General features: G+C 44.7%; 1 protein-coding gene across 8 annotated transcripts in view; it reads right to left on the bottom strand.

The window, feature by feature from the left end:
- The window catches only part of IQSEC3 (IQ motif and Sec7 domain ArfGEF 3), a 246,079-nt gene that overhangs the window by 47,012 nt on the left and 178,444 nt on the right, over positions 1–20,623 (bottom strand). For all 8 annotated transcript variants that reach the window (XM_053255097.1, XM_053255098.1, XM_053255101.1 and 5 more), the window contains 2 exons: positions 15,678–16,774; positions 800–961 (listed from right to left, as the gene is read on the bottom strand). In XM_053255097.1, the coding sequence (XP_053111072.1) occupies positions 800–961; positions 15,678–16,774 (1,259 nt within the window). The remainder of the gene's footprint in view (positions 1–799; positions 962–15,677; positions 16,775–20,623) is intronic.

Raw genomic sequence — 20,623 nt, 5'->3', positions numbered from 1 at the left:
AACTACTTGCCCTATTCAGACATTGAGGCTATGCACCCAAGCAGCCTAACCCAGCCTAACCCAGCCCAGCCTGGGTTGGGCTGCTCGTGTGGATCGCTGGACCGCTCCAATCCCAGTGCTTCCACCCCCACTAGGCAGACTTTGAAGCCCGGCCCTTAATCAGGGTTAGAGGGTGCGAGCGCGCCCTCAACCCTAGGGCCGGGGTCAAGTATGCGCTTGGGCTGCACGCAGCCTGAACGCACACAAGTTGGGTGCCTAGAGCACCTGATAAATGGAGGATTCCCCCAATGCACCATGATCATTGCATGGTGCTTTGTGGGATAGCTGGAGGCCGGGACTCATTTTCCCAGCCTCCAGAACATCAAGCAGCTCATGGTGGCCCCCATCATGTGGTCACGTGAGCTGTGTGGCTCAGTTGATGCATGGATCGTCTGGGAGGAAGGTAGGTCCAACCTTGCCTCCCGCTCCACCGCTTGCCCTTCCTGCCACTGCCACGTGTGAATGACCTCATTGTATCATAATTACATTCAGATTTCTATACAAAGGGATGTGTTTTTATGTTAAGGACTCTACCAGCGTTAATTTTAAAAGGTAACCTGAGTACAGATCCTTCAAATGCATGGTAAAGATAGAAAGTATACTGCTGTTCCTGTGTTCAACATAATGTGTGAACAGTTGTAACAGATTGTGAATAGTTGTACACAGATTGTGACAAGTGCTAAATATAATGCATGAACAGAGCTACTGTTGACAGAGGAAGTCGGGGATGATATGCGGATGAGTGGGGAATGGAACTTACTCTAGGACATCCCGATTGAACTGTTTCTTACTGTTCCCCAGGAACTCCCCGATCATCTGTCGGCTGAGACCCTTGCGCTGCAGCAGGAAGTGTGCCACTCCAATCGGTGTGTCTGGGATGAAGCCCCGAGATATCAGGAACTGGATCCCTTTGTCTGGATTTCTGGAAAACAGAGAGAGGGTGAGCTTTGGGCTTACTTCAAGAGTACAGTTTGTTTTTGTTCACAGTTCAAATAAACAAACTTCCTTATGCGCACTTCTTGTCTTAGGCCTTTTCCATAACCTACCTGTCAACAGTTAGACAAGGCCAAGAAGCAAAAATAATAACAAGGAAATTGGCTGTAAAAATATTACCTCACTATGAGGCCTACACAGGGCCTCAACTTCTAAAATGGAGACTCAAGAGGAAAGTGTGGATGTCTCTGCTTTAAGACACTCCCACATATCACTCCTAGCAGCAATGGTAGCATGAGCATGAAACAAGAAATACCTAATTAAAGAGGTAAAAGTAAAGTGTGCCGTCGAGTTGATGTCGACTCCTGGCAAACACAGAGCTCTGTGGTTGTCTTTGGTAGAATATAGGAGGGGTTTACCATTGCCATCTCCTGTGCAGTATGAGATGATGCCTTTCAGCATCTTTCCTATACCGCTGCTGCCCAATATAGGAGTTTTCCATAGTCTGGGAAACATACCAGTGGGTATTTGAACCGGCAACTTCTGGTTTGCTAGTCAAGTCATTTCCCGCTCCACTATTAGGTACAATGATTTAATTCTGGTAGCTTCTTCCCAATGGAACCCAGGAAGTCATAGTTAGTGCTGTCAAAGAACTACAGTTCTCAGGACTTGGTGGAAGCCATGACAGATAAATGGCAGCCATAGCAAGATGCAGAAGTGCACCTGGGTAATCATGGAGCCTGGACCTAAAAGCCTTTGTAGCCCGCCCCCCACCTCCGCTGCAAGTTAAGCATCATTTTTTAACACATAGGTTCTTGAGAGCACAAACCACACCACCCAGGACAAACTAAAGACAATTTGGAGGCCCTCAGGGGGTGTGGAGGCCCTGGTCTTCAGCCCCAAAGGCCAGGGGTAAGAGCGCCTCTGGCAACATGAAGTGGTACCACAATTTGTGGTCTGGCTTGTGCTGTTTGGAAGCTTGAGATTCACAGCTCCCAGAAAAGCATCAACTTCCTGAAGAAGATTCCAATAATCAATCATTGTTTTTGCTCTTCTTGTTTTGTTTATAAAATATATATTTAGTTATTGGATTTACATCCAGCTCTGTTCCATGGGATCAGAGCAAATTGCAGCAGTTTTTCTGTGCTAGCAATTCTGTCCCCAAGGGGCTCACAGTCTAGGCAGTTAAATGGTTTGAGGGATAAAAAAGACCAAATGGGATTGAAATGACATTTTGTAGACATAACATCTATTTTAAAAAAACAAACGCTGAAACATCCATACTATACCATCCATAACCAGGCCGAACTTCCATCAAAAGGACAGTGTGTTCTGCAGGCAATCACCTGTCCAATGGTTGGGGATAGAGCCAGGTAGCTCCACATTAGAGCATGTACTTGGTGCGCAGAAGGCCCCAGGTTCTGCTCCAGACATCTCCAGGCAGGGCTAGGCAATACTGCTATCTAAATCTCTGGAGAGCTGCTGACAATTGGTGTTGTCAATATTGCACTAGAGGGACCAGTGGTTCACTCAGTAAAAAATGGCCTCTCTTTGTTGGAGGTGCTGCAGAGTGAGATGGTCTGGGTGGGAGGGAGCCAAAGCTCAGTCCCAGATGAGAAAGAGTTGGTGTCTCTGGCACTTTGCCCCAGAGACGATATTGCTAGGGGCATAGGGACATAGGAAGCTGCCTTATATCAAGTCAGATCATTGGTCTGTCTAGCTCAGTATTGTCTACCCGGACTGGCAGCAGCTTCTCCAAGGTTTCAGGCAGGAATCTCTCTCAGCTCTATTTTGGAGATGCCAGGGAGGGAACTTGGAACCTTTTGCATGCAAGCATGCAGGTGCCTTTCTCAGAGTGACCCCATCCCCTAAGAGGAATATTTTACAACTAGCTTAACCCATGCAGAGCATCTGCACGCTAGTACTTGATTGCTGCCCTCACACCTGCCACAGCCCCGCTCACCTCAGAGATCTCTCCACCCTCACCTGAGCCACGCCCCTCCTCCTCCTCCTCCATCCCGTTGTTTCCATCCCCCTCACCCCTTTTGGTCACAGCTGCAGCATTGCTGGCACCTATTGGCCAAGCTGCATCCCCCTATACCCAGAGACCTCCCCATCCTTACCCCGCTCCTGCCCCTCCCCACAGCAGCAGCAGCAGTTGACTGGGCCCGTTCTCGCTGTCACCACGGCCATGGCTGCTCGTTCTCCTCAGGCCGCTGACAGGCTCAGGCCTACCCTTCGCCCTTCCTTCTTTCTCTCTTCCCCTCCCTTCTTTTTCTCTCTTTCTCTCTCCTACACTCGCTCTTCCCTTCTGTCTTTCTTCCCCTCCCTTCTTTTTTCTTTCTCTCTCTGCCTTCCTGAGTTAATAGATCTTGTTCATCTTGTTTCTTCATCTAATTCACAAAATGGCAGCCTCCTTTTCCTGAAGGGGCTCCTTCCTCCCTCACAACTCCTCTCTTTGGAGACCCCTGCCCACTATCCTTTTATATATAGATAGATTCCTCTCCTCTACAATCAAGAACATCTTCCGACCAGTAACAATTGCATTCCCACTGACTTTAACCATCACAGGCTCCTCCTCCCTATCTGCATATGGAATCCCCACTGTCCAATTACCATGGTGCTTCTGCTCTCACAGGCTCCTCCTCCCTATCTGCATTTGGAATCCCCAGTGCCCAATCAGGTGCTTCTGCTTGCAAACTCTCACGAGAGCTGCCGCACACAGGATTATCCACGAGTACGCTTTATAAAATTATATAAATAAATACACATTCTCCCATTCAAATGCAAACAGGGCAGACCATGCTGAGCAAAGGGGGCAATTCATGCTTGCTAACAAAAGACCAGCTCTCTTCCCATTTTGAAGCCAGATCTTCTCACTATGTCATTAACACAGCCAGATGCTACATTGATGGCACACTGTAATACTGTCTTCGGTTTCCCCTGTGCTCTGTGTGCCATGTGTTTTATACCACAACTTGTGCTGTTTCTAGGTTTAGCTGGTAGTATTGCCTCCTGTTTTCCTGAGAAGCTAAGCAGGTTTGGCTGTGTGCTGTGGGATTCCTACAGCTCGGCTGGCTTCCCCTCCGCCTACAGAGATGGCCGCCCACACAAACACTGCTATTAGAGCAATGCTGCATAATGAGGCTTTCTCCATTCCAGGAATTCCACCCACTCTCCACAGAATGTGTTGCCATTTGAAGTGCCGACTCACAAATGCATTCAATCAATTCAAAGGAGTCTATCACAATTCCGAATATTACTCAATAATTGCTCTTGGGGGAGTTAGATGATTGAAGGCAAGAAGAATAAGGCCACATAGCAGACCTCTTGGGCCACATAGACCCAATTCTGCATTGGACAGCAGTTATAATCCTGTAGGTAAACAGTTGGTGTTATTAAATCCTGTCAGGAAGGTTTATATAACCAAGCATCCTGGCATTTATTAGTGGTGGTAGCAATAATAGTTGTTGTTCTGTGGGGAGCATTTCCTATAATGGAGGACTCATATAGACAACCACATGGTATAACAGAACCGCAATAAAGCTATTTGGCAACCAGAAGCCATTGTTTTTTATTGCCACCAAGGGGATAGCACAAGAGGTAATTAATTCCATTGGGGGAAGCGGGGAAACAAAGCAGGCTGTGCTCCAAAATGAGGTGTGTGTTGGGAGGGAAAGGGGAGGAATATCATCAGAGCTAAACCATTTGCTACAAGCAATTACATGCTCTCCTGTGAATGAGCCGTAAGTCAAGGCTGTGGTGACCAATGTGCAGGGTTGCCACATATTGGATTTTAAGGAGAGCCCAGCTTTGTATGTTTTACTTCTGTTTTGAAGAGGAGGCTGCATATTGACTGGCCTAGCATCAGCAATAAGATTTGCTTAACTGCAGCAATAAAACAGCATCATGTTCCTGAGACCATCTCTGGGCCTACACATTCTTTGGCCCACTTCCACATGCAAAAGTGAGTGACTTATGGGAAAGGAGGAAACATGATGTTCCTCACACCTGAGAAATATTGTGAATCTTGCACCAGCTGTCTCTAGACTTGACTCTTTGGAGCTTCCCTCAACAGGCTTCAAATGTTTCACTTGAGTCAGAATCCACAAAATATGCTTTTAAATTTTGCATTGGGTAAAGTTAGGATGCCATTTCAGTGGCATCCCTAATTTATTTTTTTATTGTTAAAATTCTATACCACCTTTCATTAAAACAATAATTAAAACAATCATTAAAACAAAACACATTAAAACAATCATTAAAACAATCTCAAGGTGGTTCACGCAAAAGTTAAAACAAGACTACAAAAAAGTTAAAACAAGCCTACACAAATTACACAATTAAAATATCCGCTAGAATATAAAAATACAGATCTGATTAAAAGGTTTTTTTTTAAAAAAAGCACAATATAACCATAAAAGATGCAAAGCAGCAGCAATAGGAAAAGTCATATAAAAGTCTGGGTAAAAAGCCAAGGTTTCACACGCTTTCTAAAAACTGTGATGGAGACTGAGGAGCAGATGGCCTGCGGGAGAGCATTCCAGAGTCTGGGGGCAGCAACTGAGAAGGCCCTGACCCGTGTGCACGACAGCCGAGCCTCGCTCATTGTCAGCACCTGGAGCAGAGCCCCTCCCACCAGATGACCTCGTGAAGTGGGCAGCAACCATTGTGTCCATGCAAGCTACTTAATGCCACCAGCTCAGGTGACAAATGCTTGTCTTGTTGGAAGTGAAGGACTATGCGCTGTCTCTTGTCTCAATGACATAGGAGGACAGACTAGTGAGTCAGAGGGCTAGAGGGTCAAGACATTGGTCATCCCTTCCCTACTGCTCTGACACTATCCCTTTGGAATGTAGATTGCTAATCTCAGGGACACTTCCTTCCTTCCAGCCACTTCCTTCCTCTTCCTCTTCCCCTTCTCTTCCCTTCCTTCTACCTTGCAACATGCAAGCTCCTCTCCCCTGCACCATGTGTGCAGAGATGCAGAATCCATCTGCATCCAGCTAGATAGATAGATTAGAGATCTTAACTCCTCACTTTCCTATCTAGAATGGAGTTCTCTAATAAATACCACTTATATTGATTTGAAACTATCAACTGGCTCCAAGTTACTTTACTCTCAGCATACATGCATGCCTAACTAAATTCCGCTGTGTTGTGCCTCTGTGCACTCTGCTATAATGAAAAAGGGTTTCTCTTACCCGAGAGAATTCCCAACATGTCTTTCATAGAATCATAGAATTTTAAAGCTGGATGGGCCCTTGGAGGTCTTCTAGTCCAACTCCCTGCTAAGTGCGGAAAACAGATACAGCATCCCTGACAGATGGCTGTGAAAACCTCCAGAGAAGGACAGCCTACTCTTGTGAAAGTGGCAGCCTGTTCCATGGCCAAACAGCACCTACAGTCAGGAAATCCTTCCTAATGTCTAGCCTAAATCTGAAATTCCTTGTAATTTCCATTGGTTTCTAACAGCTGTCTTCTTTCTTCTAACAGTCTTCACAGAAAACTAGGGGTCAAACCAGACATGATGCTAAACTCATCATTGGTGCTTTGAGTTTTTTTCTTTCTTTATTAAAATAGCATCCACAAAGGCGTGGGGGTGGGGGAGAGAATCTGGATTGGGACTGCAGCACATGGAGAGGGGGCACTTAACTCTTACTTTTTATGCAGCTGTTCCAACAACACACCTGCCAAACTCCTCTAAATCTTGGAGGGTAGAAACTTCCATTGGTAGCAATGGAAGTTCCCCACTGCTTGGGATTTATAGCAGCTTGGAGAGGCTACTTTTGCTTGGACAGTGGTGCCCGGAGAAAGGGTTAAATGCTCCCTCCCCACACACCACTTTTAGCACTCCTGTAGAACAGCTATGTTAAGGAAGAAAAAACCCACAAGCGCAAATGGAAGCTATTCACACGATGGGAGGAAACTGGGCTAGCGGAGGCTAGCCTGATTTCCTTCCATCGTGAGAACCACCGAGCTCAGCCGCGAGCTCGGTGGTTCTTAAGCGGGTCACCCACTAAAGTGGCCCGACAGTTAAACCAGGTTTACGAAGTGAGCGCTCTGCAAACCCAGCCTTTCTGCTCATGAGTTGCTGCAGCGCGGCTCCATGCTGTGGCTACTCATGAGGAGACCCCCGACCGGGAGGCTGAAAAGCAGCCTCCCCGCTTGGGGGTCTCTCCAGCATGCCCTGCGTGCTTGCGCAGGGCATGCTGGAGCTTCCGAGGGCCGCACGGCCCCCGAAATCCCCAGCCCTAGCCGGCTCTGTGACGGACCTGGCAGTCGTGTGGGCAGCTGCTGCGGCCACCCAGAGCAGACTGTCTGCTAATCCATGGGGAGAGAGGGCTAAGCCCGCTCTCCCCGCTCACCATCCCCAGGCGGTAGGAACTGCCTCTTGATGTATTTAGCATCACATCTCATTTGACCTCTAGCCACAGTGAATGAACAACTGCAGCTAGCATGTTTATTTGTGAACCGCCAAGGGACTTTTCTGTATGGGGCGGTATAGAAATGTATTAAATAAATAAATAAATAAATAAATAAATAAATAAATAAATAAATAAATAAATAAATAAAATTTGGGCTCCAGAAGAACCTGTACTGTGGCACAGGCAAACTGTAAAAGTAAAACTTCAACATATATATTTTTAATGTTGTGCATAAATAAATAAAGCATCTCAAGCCTGCTTCCCAAGACAAGACTGCAAGTCGAAGGAATGGTCCTGCAGTTGTTTCCTATAACTTAAGCCATGGGTGGAAATCCAAAGAGTTATTTTAGGAATGCCCAAGGACTTGGGGGGGCGGGGAGGAAACTGACCTATACAGAGGATAGTCAAATTTGAAGGGTACCACCCACATAATGTGTCTCTGAAATTTACTGTCAACGTAATTCCAGCTGCACACCATCTAACGATGGATGGTGTAACCTGAGATACACGGTTGGTAAGGTGAGGCTATTTTTAGACTAACTCAAAGAAATCAAAGCTAGCAATTATACACATAAATCCATTGATAGCACATTTAGTGTGCAAAAATACTTTACAAGGGGCACAATCCAGCCAGACCTGCGCAGTTTTAAGTATAAATGGGATGGTTAAACACACACAACACTGATATATTCTGCTTTAATAAACAAAGCTGTGGTTGGAATATACTCAGGTTGGATCATGCCCACAAATTTTGGCTAGCCATGACAACCAGTCATTCATTATATGAGCTGATATAATCTGAGCCATGCTCCAGATGCTCCAGCTTCAGAGGACAGATGGGTCAGTCAGTGTTGGCACCCAAGTTGTATAATAGCCTCACTAGAGGCATGTGTTTGGTGCTCACGGTTGTTCATCTCAGTATCAAGTCAAAACTACTATATTTGAAAGTTTTTAATGACAGATAATGTGAGGATCCTGATATTGCTATCTATATTTTAACTGCTTTATTTTATACGTGTGTGTGTGTGTGTGTGTGTGTATAGTTTCCTATATCTATAGCTGCAATTTATATTTGTTAACTTTTTATTTGGATCAAATTAATATGATTTAGTGAGTTTTTTAAAATCCAAATTGTAATTTATACACTTATAGTGACTGCTTTGTAGATCGTACACAGCAAGGCAGACAGGCAGACAGTTGTCACTGACCCCCACCCCCCAAGTCCTTTAGCAAATGCAAAGAACTCAAAAGAGGAGAGGAGCCATTCTCTCACATCCTGCCCAGGTTGGAAAACACTGCAAATTGTGAGAATCTCTCTTGCTGTTGCTGGGTATCTCCAGTTTGGGGATGGGGACGTAACCATAGCTCAATGGTAGCAGCATGTGCTTTGCAGGCAGAAGGTTCACTCATGTTCATGCCTTGGCACCTCCAGATAGAGTTAGGAGAGTCGCTTGCCTGAAACCTGGGAGAGGCCACTGCCAGTCTGTGTAGACCAGGGCTGTCAAAGTCCCAGACCATGGGCTGAATCTGGTCCACAAGGCCGCACTCTCCGGCCCATGAGCACGGAGTCATTTCTGCTGCCGCCACTGCCGAGAAGTTTCAGGGGCTGGCAGCAGGCCAGCGAGGGCAGCAAGAAACCACAGTGCTCCTTACCCCCTGCCACACTTCTCCCTGTTGTGGTGCTTCTTCACCCACACATGCCCCCACACTCCAAAGCTGCAGCACTGCCATTCAAAGGCAGAAGCAGAGGCTCGCTGGTTGAGGCAGGCCTGAGCGGTGGGGAAGGATAACTTCCGATCTCTGAGCCCAACCAGGAAAGAAACAGCTGGGGTAAGAAGATTTGAAAGAAGTGTCCAATGAGAAGAAGGTGGGGAGGGAGAGCTGGTGAGCTGACTTTGAGGTCACAGGTAAGTATGTTCTTTAGATTTTTTTTTTTTAATGAAACTTGTTTTGAGCATATTCTGGTGTAAAAAGTAGTGCATTCAGCTAATTTCAGCAGGATTGCCCATGCAAAATTTGATGTCAGCCAGTCATGGGGAAGTACGTTATTCAAAATTTCTTTCCCCCCACCCCAAAAAACCAACCTTTCCCTGAGCATATTCTGGTGTAAAAAGAGGAGAGAGGGAGGGAGGGAGGAAGAGAGTGTAGGAGGAGGAAGACAGGAGGCACAAGTGCAAGAAGACTGCACGAGACAGTGTAAGGTGGATGTGGCCCCTTGGAGGTGCATTGGAATCAAAACCAGTCCACCATGTGATTTGCGTTTGACACCCCTGGTGTAGACAATACTAAGCTAGATGGACCTAGGGTCTGACTCAGTATACGTCAGTTTCCTATGCACCCTATGTACTATGAGGTTAACAGCCCCCTTCCCTTTTACCAAATTGTCTGCATGGGCTGAAGAACATGAGAGAAGTATGAAAGGAACTGAAATGCAATCCAGTCTGGTTAAGGCTTTGTTAGTATTGATTGTTAATACAATACTGTCACTTTTAAAAGGAAAGCCTAGTGGAATTCTGGGAAAGGGAGTGGGGGGGACCCAGAATAGTTTTAGAGCTGGCCTAGATAGAGAGCTACCAGGTTGTAAAAGTATCTGCTGAGCAGTGAAGCAATAAAGCTTTGATTACCCGCCCCCCACCTATAATCTCCTTGGTTGTGGTGTAACACTGATGAGCCAGCCAGGAGGCTGGTGTAACATTTTGTCCAGCCAGCCAGACTTCAGTTCTGGAGGACTGAATGCTACAAGGCAGAATTTCTGAAGACCATAATACAGTAAGAGGAGCCTTATTAAGAACTGCACAGACAAGAGGCATTATGGCTGATAATGATTTATAAGGCCTGCTTATGGAGGGGGAAGCAGGAAGAGCAATTTAAAAAATGTATGACTCCTTGGGCATTTATGGGTAAATCATTCTAAGCTTGCAACCAAGAGCCATTTTGCTTTACTCAAATGTGTAGTGTAACAGTTGCTATAATGGTGATGCAATACGCATGATGTATCTACTATCATATTTCTCTCCAGACCTTTTTTACTGCATAAATTTAAACACAGAAAGAGGGAATTGCAACAAAGAACAGACATTTCGACATATCTACAAGCAGAAAGGGGTCGTCTATAAAATCACTTGTGGAGAATATGGTGAAAATTACATAGGGAAAACAGGAAGACACCTGGTTACCAGATTCAAAGAAGCTCTAGCAGATTCTAAATACATAAACACGGAAAAAACATGGTCAATACATGTGAAAAATAAACATAATGGAATAACAATGCCTCTCAAAGTAAGCATTTTAGAATCTGAACATTGTACACTTAAAAGGAAGATAAGGGAAGCATTATATTTGGATAAACTATGGCCAGAGGTTAATTGCAAAGAAGAAATGAGCAAAATCTTATACATAGGCCATTAAATGGTGCAAATAAAGTTTTTGTGTCATACCCTCCCTCTTCCAGGTTTTTCTCTCTCAGTGTCAGTGATAATCAGACATAGCTGTGAGTCATCAACTTTCTCCTCCTCTCTCCTCCCCCATTTGTTATGTATTACCCAGATGTTGAATTAGTTTGAGGGGAAATCTTGGATATAGGTGTGGATTTTAAACAGTGGGATATAGAACACTGAAGCTGATGTATATACATTGAAACATCAGTTCTTTGTTGCAATTTCCTCATTTTAATTTATGCAATTTTAATTTTAATTTATGCAATAAAAAAGGTCTGGAGAGACGTATTGTAGTGTAACAATTGAATAGTGCTGAACAAAGAGAATTAAAATATGAGAGCCTATCCGCATTATTGGGCATATCCACATTACTGAAAGTGAAAGATCAGATTGAGGAGTTCAGAATGGTAATGAAAGAGAAGGGAAGAAGAAGCAATAGCATGAGAAAGTAAAACTATTAGAAGATCAGCTCCAGGTGGAAAAGTGGAGGAGACAGACAGGAAATTTTTGGAGGAGAGAAAAACACTTATAGGAGTGGAACCAAAACAGTGGAAAGGTTTCAAGAAAACTGTGCAGATAGGCAAAAGGACAGACTGAGTTTCATCACCTTAGCCTAGCAGACTAAGGGTGGAGTCCAAAAGGGGTACAGTGAGGTAGAAATCATAGAAGCTGTAATTAAGGCTATTTCCCCTGCACTTAGCCTCAGTAGCTATCTGGAAGGGGAAAGAGATCTTGGCCTAGCAAAACTGAGACACATTGTGAGATCCTACCACCAGGAAAAATATGCAACAGAGCTGTATTTATCCTTGTCAAAAGCACTGCAAGAACCCCAAGAGACACCCCAGGATTTCCCAGTCTAATGGATTTGAGACAAAAAACTATGTTTGCCTCACAGGAAGCAGACTCTGGCTTATAGTATGACCCTGTCCGTGTACAAAATATGTTACTCAACGAGGCTCTACACATGATCAAGGTGTAGAGCCTTAAGGGGTTCAGCAGGGAGAGTGGACTTAGCCCGCTCTCCCTGCACATGAGAAGTTGCTCATTGCAGGGCGGCTGGATTGGTTGCCCAGACGAGCAGCAGCTTCGGTTGGGTGCTCCCGCGCCTGGCCATGGCTCGCTGGGAAGCTCCAGGGGTCGGGGAAGGGAACCATTGGACTCACCTGGTGGTTCTGACAATCACTAGAAACCAGGCTGGACTCCCTTACCCTGGTTTCTAGTTACTGTGGAAATAGCTTCCCCTTCTTCCTAACAAGAGCGATAATATCTGGATCTCGATGCAAACTCATTTAAAGGACAGACAGATCACTGATGACCTTTTATTTGAAAACCTGAACATGGTTGCCAGTAAAGAATGAGAACAGAAGCAGTAATGAGGAAGTGGGGCCCATGCTAAGACTGGAAAAAGTCTAATTGTGCAACACCTACATCTGGAACCTGAACCTGAGTGTGGGGAGCTGCCAGACTGAGTCTGCTGGATGCCGTCCAAATGTGGCAGATCATCCTTTGAGAGAGAAACGGGCCCCACATGTACAGACCTATGACCAATTTGGGATGTCCTCCTACTAGTGCCTTCCTTCAACAGTATCAAAGACTGCTGTTCCTTGGTGTTATCCACAAAGTTATGTGCCATATTATTGTCCAGTTCCAGTATTTTATCCTGGTTGATATATACCAACGTAAAATGAGGGGAATAATTTGTGTATGGGGCTGGGGGGAGGGGATGTGAAAGGAACTGAAATGCAATCAAGTCTGGTTAAGACTTTATTGGTATTAACTGTTACTTTAAAAATACTGTCACTTTAAAAAGGAATGCCTAGTGGAACTTGGGGGAAGCCCAGAATAGTTTTAGAGTATCTGCTGATTTGTGAAGCAATAATGCTTTGAACTTTTTTCATAATCTCCTTGGATTGTGGTATAACAGAAGCATGAAATAAAAGGCTGCTTTAATCCCTAAATTCTCTGTGATATATGTACAGAGAACCTGGAGGAAACAGAGGTTCTCTTACTTCATACTGGAAACCTCCAATCATGTGAAATATTTGAAATAAAAACACCTTCCCATGCATGCACAGTCAAAAATTACACTCCCCCATGCTTCATATTATACTGAATTCCATATACTGAATTCCAGCTGAAATAATATTGCAACCAGAATGAAAGTATTCTAGAGATGAAAGCAAAAAAGACACACTTAACATTGCATCTGCTTTGACCTTAACAGAGGACTTCTAGCAACCTCAACAAACCCAAATTCCCATGATTTTAAATGAAAACAGCCAATAAAAATGGCACCAATGGAAGCTTCTCTCCGAGAGTAGATATGGAGAAAGCAATTTTAATCAGGACATGGCACAAGGGTCTAAGCTTAAACACCCCTTCGCTGTGCATCATGATCCTAATCCGGATCCGCAGCTCTCATTATCACTGAGAGATTACTAACACACTCCCAGAAAAGTACAGTTCTTATGAGAGTGGAAATGAAGTCTGTTGTACAGATATATCCCATGCAATTGTAAACAGGCAAAGACTGGAATTTCACCAAAGCAATGTCAACAAAGTTGACATCCTTTGATCAGGCCTTTCTTTGCAAAAATACCCAGCTGGAACCAGGTTCTTTTCTGGATTCTTCCCATTTAAACTCAGCTGGCAAGATCCAGATTAAGTTAGTCATGACTGAGTCCCACTAAATTAATGAGACTTGAATTAGTCATGAGCCACCTAATGGTGCAGCGGGGAAGTAACTTGCCTAGGGAGCAAGAAGTTGCTGGTTTGAATCCCCGGTGGTAGGTTTCCTAGACTATGGGAAACACCTATATCAAGCAGCAGTGATATAGGAAGATGCTGAAAGGCATCATCTCATACTGCAAGGGAGATGGCAATGATAAACCCCTCCCGCATTCTACCAAAAAAACCCACATGGCTCTGTGGTTGCCAGGAGTTGACATCAACTCGACAGCACATTTTTATTTTAAGTTCGTCATGACTAATTTGTCTCATTTATTTCAATCATGCAGAGTCACAACTAATTACGTCAGGATGCTGCCCAATATGTGCTGAGTTCTGCACATACTGTTGCCCCTCATATGACCACTTCCACTTGTGGTAGTAGCTACTGTGTCAGCACCGAACAAGTGACTGCCACCCCCAGAAGAGTTGTGTAAAGGGGGCCTGGGCTTCTCCACATGGCAAGTGGCCCTTTAGGCAGCATGATCCCAACTCTACAATGGCTTTTATGTGGTACAACTGAAAACTGGTCACGATGCAAAGGGCTACATGAAGTCACCCCAAATTTGGGAGAATTTACGACAGCCAGTGTGGTGCAGTGAACAGAATACAGTATCAGACTTGGACCAGGGAGACTTGGGTCCAAATCCAGTCATGAAGCTCACTGGGAGACGCTGGGCCAGTCACAACCTCTTAGCCCACCCTACTTTCCAGGAGTGCTATGAGCTTAAAATTGGATAGGCTCCTGTATATACTGAAGAAAAATGAGAAGCACCAAATACAGTTGCAAATGAAGAGACAAAAGTCCCACGGTGCTGTAAACCTATATATTTGAGCCAAACGCGTTTCGACCGAAGCCTTCTTCAAGGGCAAAATCTTATCCAATGTAATTCTGTTTGTTTTTTGTTTTTTTAAAAAACCCTTTCTTTAAAAACAGGAAACAATATCTTGGACTACCAAAGTTGAGGGAGCACATTTCCTGCTATCAAGCCATAGCAGTAAATGTGCTCCCTCAACTTTGGTAGTTCAAAATACTGTTTCATGTTTTTGAAGAAAGATTTTTTTAAACAGGATTACATTGGATAAGTTTCTGCCCTTGAGGAAAGCTTCGGCGGAAACACATTGGGCTCAAATATATAGGTTTACAGCACCGTGGGACTCCTGCATATACTACCCTAGCTCCCTGGAGGAAGTGTGAGATAAAAATGCAATAAAATAACAAGGAAACGTTTTCTAAGTTCTAAATTAATATTAAACTTTGAGCAACTAACATGAGCAGTTCCAGAAAGAAGTCATTTGCTATTACCATCTAATGGATGGAATAATGATCAACTGAAGAAGTACAGAAAGAAGCAATACAAGGCAAATTACAATATTCCCCTAAGGTTTACTGAGGTTCAGAGTGTCACGCTTGAGAGCCAACGGAACAGCTCCAAAGTACATTGATTGATTGATTGATTGATTGATTGATTTGATTTGATTTGATTTGATTTATATACTGCCCTTCCAAAATGGCTCAGGGCGGTTTATTGAGTCCAGTTCTACAAATCTAAGACTAAACACTTTTGACCTCATCTCAGTCCAGCTGTTTTTGCCTGTGCTGTGTTTTCACACCTACAGCTATTTTTCATAGAAGACTGGCCTCAGATGAGAAACAAAGTAAATTGTCTCTGTCAGGTACAAAATACTACCAAGGCCACCAAAATAAAAATAGCAGTGAGTGGCAAATCCCTGTACATTGAGCACAAAACCTGAGGTAATATTTCTTTTTAAACCCCTTTAAAAAGAAAAAAGGGAGGATGGGGGGAACCAACAACCACACATGGTAATTTAACCCTATTTGGACGGCAGCCAGAGATCTGACTCCAGAACCCTGAAAGCTACCGTAATCACGTCAACATGGATTCTTTATTTCTGTGTTTGTGGCAGAGTTTCAAATCAATGTAGGTGCTAGATTATAATGGGGACGTTGATCCCTAGCTGGAAGGAGCCCCGAACATGAGAGTAATATATGACTGAAATGAGTCTAACCTAATTGCTTTCAATAGCCTATTGTCATGAATTGTGGAAAAGCCAAGAGGGATTAAAAGATTTGTCTTTATTAGCCACTTACATGTTAAAGAGGTTTAGACCAATGCGGTAGAGTCGCTTCCTCATGGTGTCTGTGGAAAGAGTTGGAGATTTGCAGCTGGCTGGGTTCTCACAGTGGTACCGTGGAAGGCTCAGGATCATGGCCTGCAGGGCTTCCTTTGAAGATAATTCTGAGGCAGATTTGGCTGAGGTGGAGGTGCTGCTACTGCTCATCTGCTCGGAATTGTCTACGTTTTCTGCCTCTGAGACCTTGTTCGCGCCAGCCTCGTTGCTGGAACCAAACTGGAGCTTCTGCATCATCATTTGTTCTTGCTCACTCTCCCCTCCCGCCAAGCCATTGGTGTCAACATTCACCTCAGTTACCGTATGACTGTTCTGGAGGACTCCCGAAGAATCAGGCTGGCCTTCAGGAGCAGTTTGAGGCTCTTTGCCCTCTTTTTCCCCTTCCTCGGGGATTTCTTCTATTTTGGCAGCTTGAGAAATCCCAGCCTGGGCATTGTTGGCAAGGCAGTTTGCCATAGACACCGAGGTAGATGAGGAGACAGATATGTTCTTGTTATCAATCTGGACAGTGACATCCCTGAAGGCCATCATGAGAGTGCTGCTGCTCTTTGGCAGTGTGTCTGGCAGCAGCCCTTCCTCCTTCTGTTGGTCATTCAGTTCAGCTTCCCGGTCTTGGTTTGGTTGCATTGCACTGGTGCTGAAGGTCTCCCTTATCTGATAGGAGCTGCCATCTTGAAGGGAACACATAGTCTTCAGGCTCCACGTGCTGAGGGCATCGTCTATAGATTTGGCCAAAGACTGGACTTGCTCGGTGAAGGAGTCCTCCAGTTCAGTCAGTGCCCCGCTGATTGTGGCTGGCAAAGATGGCGATCTCACCAAGGGGATGCCAACAAAGTTGTATCCTTCGACTAGGGCTTTCTCAGCAGAAAAACTTTCAGAGTTCTGGACTCGGACTTTCCTCAGTGAAATTCGCCGGGGCATGCGGCTTTCAAGGAGCGAGTTCCGTATCTTCTCAAAGTTTTTGCTGAGCTGGTACTGCCGGAAGGCAGTCTGGATAGTGCAGGCTGCCCTCCGAGAGACCAGGTGGCCTCCATATTTGTGCTCTAGCATTTCGATCTGAAAGATACAAGTACAATTTTAAAAATTGACTTCTGAAGGATTTCTGTGACTTCAATTTGCAAACTGATTACTTTCTACTAATATTTTGAGGGACTCAGTATTGCATTTGTTTTTCCCTTCACTTTAGTGTCCTAAAAACTATCTGCTATGTTTACAGCCAAATATTCTCCTTTCACTGTAATATCCATAACTGATTCTAACGAGGTTATCAACCATATGAGCTTCAGCATGGTGGCTGGGTGTTTGCATACACTGGAATACTAGTTGTGTTGCTTGCAGTATTTATTGCATTTCCTTTTTAGCCCATTCAGCATTTTTGGGTCAACAACATATTTTGAAATACATTAAATAGCCACTTTTAAAAGATAAAAAGAGCAGCAATGAATGTTAAGTGATTAGCCCCTGTCACACAAAGTCCTCAATGATTTCCAAAAGATGCTCCAGCTCAAGCTTTGGAGAAACTCCTGGAAAGGGATTTGCAAGATTTTGAGGCAACCACCAAGAGTTTCTGTGTGCAGCAATGTTGTAATGTAGTGCATTGAAGGTATGACCAAGACGTTGCCTTCTGAAAGATGGCAATGGGATATAAAGGAGAAGACAGTCTCTTAAATGGATTTTAGACACAAACTGTTGTGGTGCACAAGCCAGTGTGAGTGGTTTGAGTTTTTGGGAAACCTATTTGGGAAACGATTTGGGAAACCTAAGTTCAAATTCCCACTAAGCCACGCAACTTACTTTGGGCCAGTCACTATTTCTCAGCCTAACCTACCTTACAGGGTAGTTAGTGAGAATAAACCGGGCATGGGGAGAACCATGGATGCTGCCCAGAGCTCCTTGGAGGAAAGTTGGGATAAACATGTAATTAATTGTGTTTTAATAGTTTTAACTTTTTAATTTTACTTGTTGAAATGTTTTAATCTTTTATTGGCTGTTTTTATTGTTTTGTAAATGAATGAATGAATGAATGAATGAATGAATGAATTTTAAAGATAGGCCTGTACTGGACAATAGAAAGCAAGTGCCAAGCCAACCCTGGAGCAGTGGTAGAATATGTTCAAAACTAGAAACCTCTATCCCTAGATCTCGACTCTGGAGCAAATTGGCCAATACCTCTAGAGACCCACGATTACTCTTCCTCATCTGTATGCTATACGGAAACACCTTATTGAGAGTAAAATGTAATAACAAAGGCCATATGTCTGAACCTGTTGCTATGCAGAAAGAGGTTAAACAAGGATGTATTTTGCTCCCAATTTTTACATTTTCTTAATCCCACTCTTAGACAACTCTGACATCCATCAGCCTAAGCTAGCTGGTAGACCCATCTCCGTTTTACTTTATGCCGATGACGTGGCTACACTATCAAGAACACTAGTTGGTATGAGGAGGGCACTATGAAAACTCAACACAGTTTTGTGAAGATCAGTCGCTAGTTATAAATACACAAAAGACCAAGGTCATAGTATTTGCCAAGAGACCAAAAGAACATAAACAGCAAATTAATAGGTGAAGGGTTGAGCAGGTTAAGACCTATAAGTACCTAGGTCTAGTTTTCCATGCAAAAGGTTCGTGGGGCCCACAATGCGTATACGCGGCAGCAAGTGCACAGAGGAGTGCATCCGCTGTACTCAAATTCTTTCACACTAATGGGGAACATTATATCCCTGTGGCGGTTAGGGTGTATCAGGCCAAAATACTGGCATAAATGCTGTACGGGGTCCAGATTTGTCACACTTATGATTTTAAGCCCTTGGAAGTGGTTCAATCTGGATTTCTTTGTGCCATTTTGCAAGTCCCCAGATGTGTATCAAAGGCTATCTTGCACTTAGAAACAGGGTTGACCAGAGTTGAGGCATAGGCATGGCTTCGTACATTTAACTACTGGCTTAAATTATATACCTGCCCCCAGGGCTTTGCCCCCTTGGTTCTGAAAGATGAGTTTCACTCATCCTGGTACAAGAGCCTTTATGACAATCTGGGCAGATATGGCTTCTCGGTGCAATATTTATTAATTTTGGGTCATGATACTGCCAAAGAAATTATTAAACAGCGTGTGGCAGATATGTAAAGGCAATTGGATTTAAGTCTGGTTATCACCAGTAGTACCTTAGGTAGTTTTTCAAACTACCCCCGCGGGGCCAGCTGCATACCTCACCCACTTAACCACTTTAAATCAGAGGAGAGGTTTCTTGCTGCTGCGGTTTAATGCCTTGCCTTCTGCCATTTTGGATGGCAGATTTAAGGGGATACCACTAAGGAACCAGTTATGCCGATGTGGTTCAGGTGACACTGAGTTTCTCTTACATGTTCTTTCACACTGTGCCTGTTATAGGGACATTTGTACTATCTGGATTGAACCATTCTTTAAAATTAGGCCTGGTCAATCAGAACTGTATTACATCTCCTATCTATTGGCAGATCAACATGCAGTTGTTACAGCGGCGACAGCAAGATTCTGTGCGGCAGCCTATAAACTGAGACGGGAGCAACTGATTAGTTTTAACTGAGATTTCTGTAAAACCTGATTTTTTTTACTTAGTTTTACTGCTCTGATTTTGTTTTATTTTATGCTGATTCGTATTTTGGTGTGTATGTTGACTGGTCACTGACCGTAATAAATTATTACTTACTTACTAGAAATCCCTATTATTCTTTTGGGGGCTCTGTTTGTACACATGTACTCCTCCTCAATGAAATCATGAATTTCAGGCACTGAAGAGATTCAGTAGCCCTATTCAGACAGTAGGGCCTTACACACAATCATTTTGGGCTTGTTAGGAGGATAGGCAAGTGTTTACCTTAGGAGGGACGGACAAGCGGAAGTGCTGTTAGGGTTAGCATACCCATTGATCAGACAAGGAAGGTCTGCACGCTATTCATGCCTGGACTCGGGAGCAGCAAGCCCTGACCTGCCATGGAAGGTCCTCTAGGCACGCGTCCACCCCTTTATCAATGCATGCACTGAGCCACTATTAAGCTAGTAAACCCCCATGACATCAGCAGTTTCCCCATGATTGGGCAAGAAGGGTCATTTGACTGATGCCATGCTGAGTAGCCTTGGACTTATCCATCATGCCATGGGATGCCATAGCCCTGCCCAGACAGGTGCAGCCCCTGGAGACAGCCCCTAAACCTTTAGGTGTACTTCAGTTTATCTAACTCATTTTCATTCTTCCTGTGTGCTCACTGAGTAAATCTACAAGTCTGTAAAAATATATGGTACAATGCTCATGGATCTATACTATACTTACAAGTGGGGAATATAAGTGGGGGATAATTTGAATAAGGCCCTACATCAAAAACACTCTTCCTGTGAAAAAAATAGAATGTCAGAGGAGAAGACATTCTAGCTTCTGATTTGTTCATTTCGTAGGTACAAGAAATATTTTATACTAGCTGAGCCGGGCACAGAGCATCTGCAGCTTCGGCTGGCTGGCTGGCCGCTCCCCCTCCTGTTCCCCCACCACCACCACCACGCCGGCATGCCCGGCTTTCTGGCTGGCCGCTCCCCCTCCTCCTCCCTCCGCTGTCTGCTTCTTCCCCCACCCCGCACTTTCTGTCAGGCCTTCCTGCCCCCCCCCCCCACACCCCATGCTTTCTGGCTTGCAGGCCAGCTGGAAAGCCACCTCCTCCCACCCCCTCTTCCTGGCAGCTGGGTCAGGCCGGCTGCCACCTCCTCCCACCTCCTCCTCCTGGCAGGTGGCCTGGCCAGGCAGCCTGCCGCCTACTCCTCCAGCCGACTGGTGGCCAGGCCAGGGCCAGGCTAGCACACTGCCACCTCCTCCTGCCTCCTCCCGGCGGGTGGCCAGGCCAGGCTGACCCACTGCCGGCGCCTCTGGCCAACCA

The sequence above is a fragment of the Hemicordylus capensis genome, chromosome 5 (assembly GCF_027244095.1).
Source record: "Hemicordylus capensis ecotype Gifberg chromosome 5, rHemCap1.1.pri, whole genome shotgun sequence".
Taxonomy (NCBI): domain Eukaryota; kingdom Metazoa; phylum Chordata; class Lepidosauria; order Squamata; family Cordylidae; genus Hemicordylus; species Hemicordylus capensis.
Note: the sequence above shows the minus strand (reverse complement) of the source record. Positions and strands in the feature narration are given on the sequence as shown.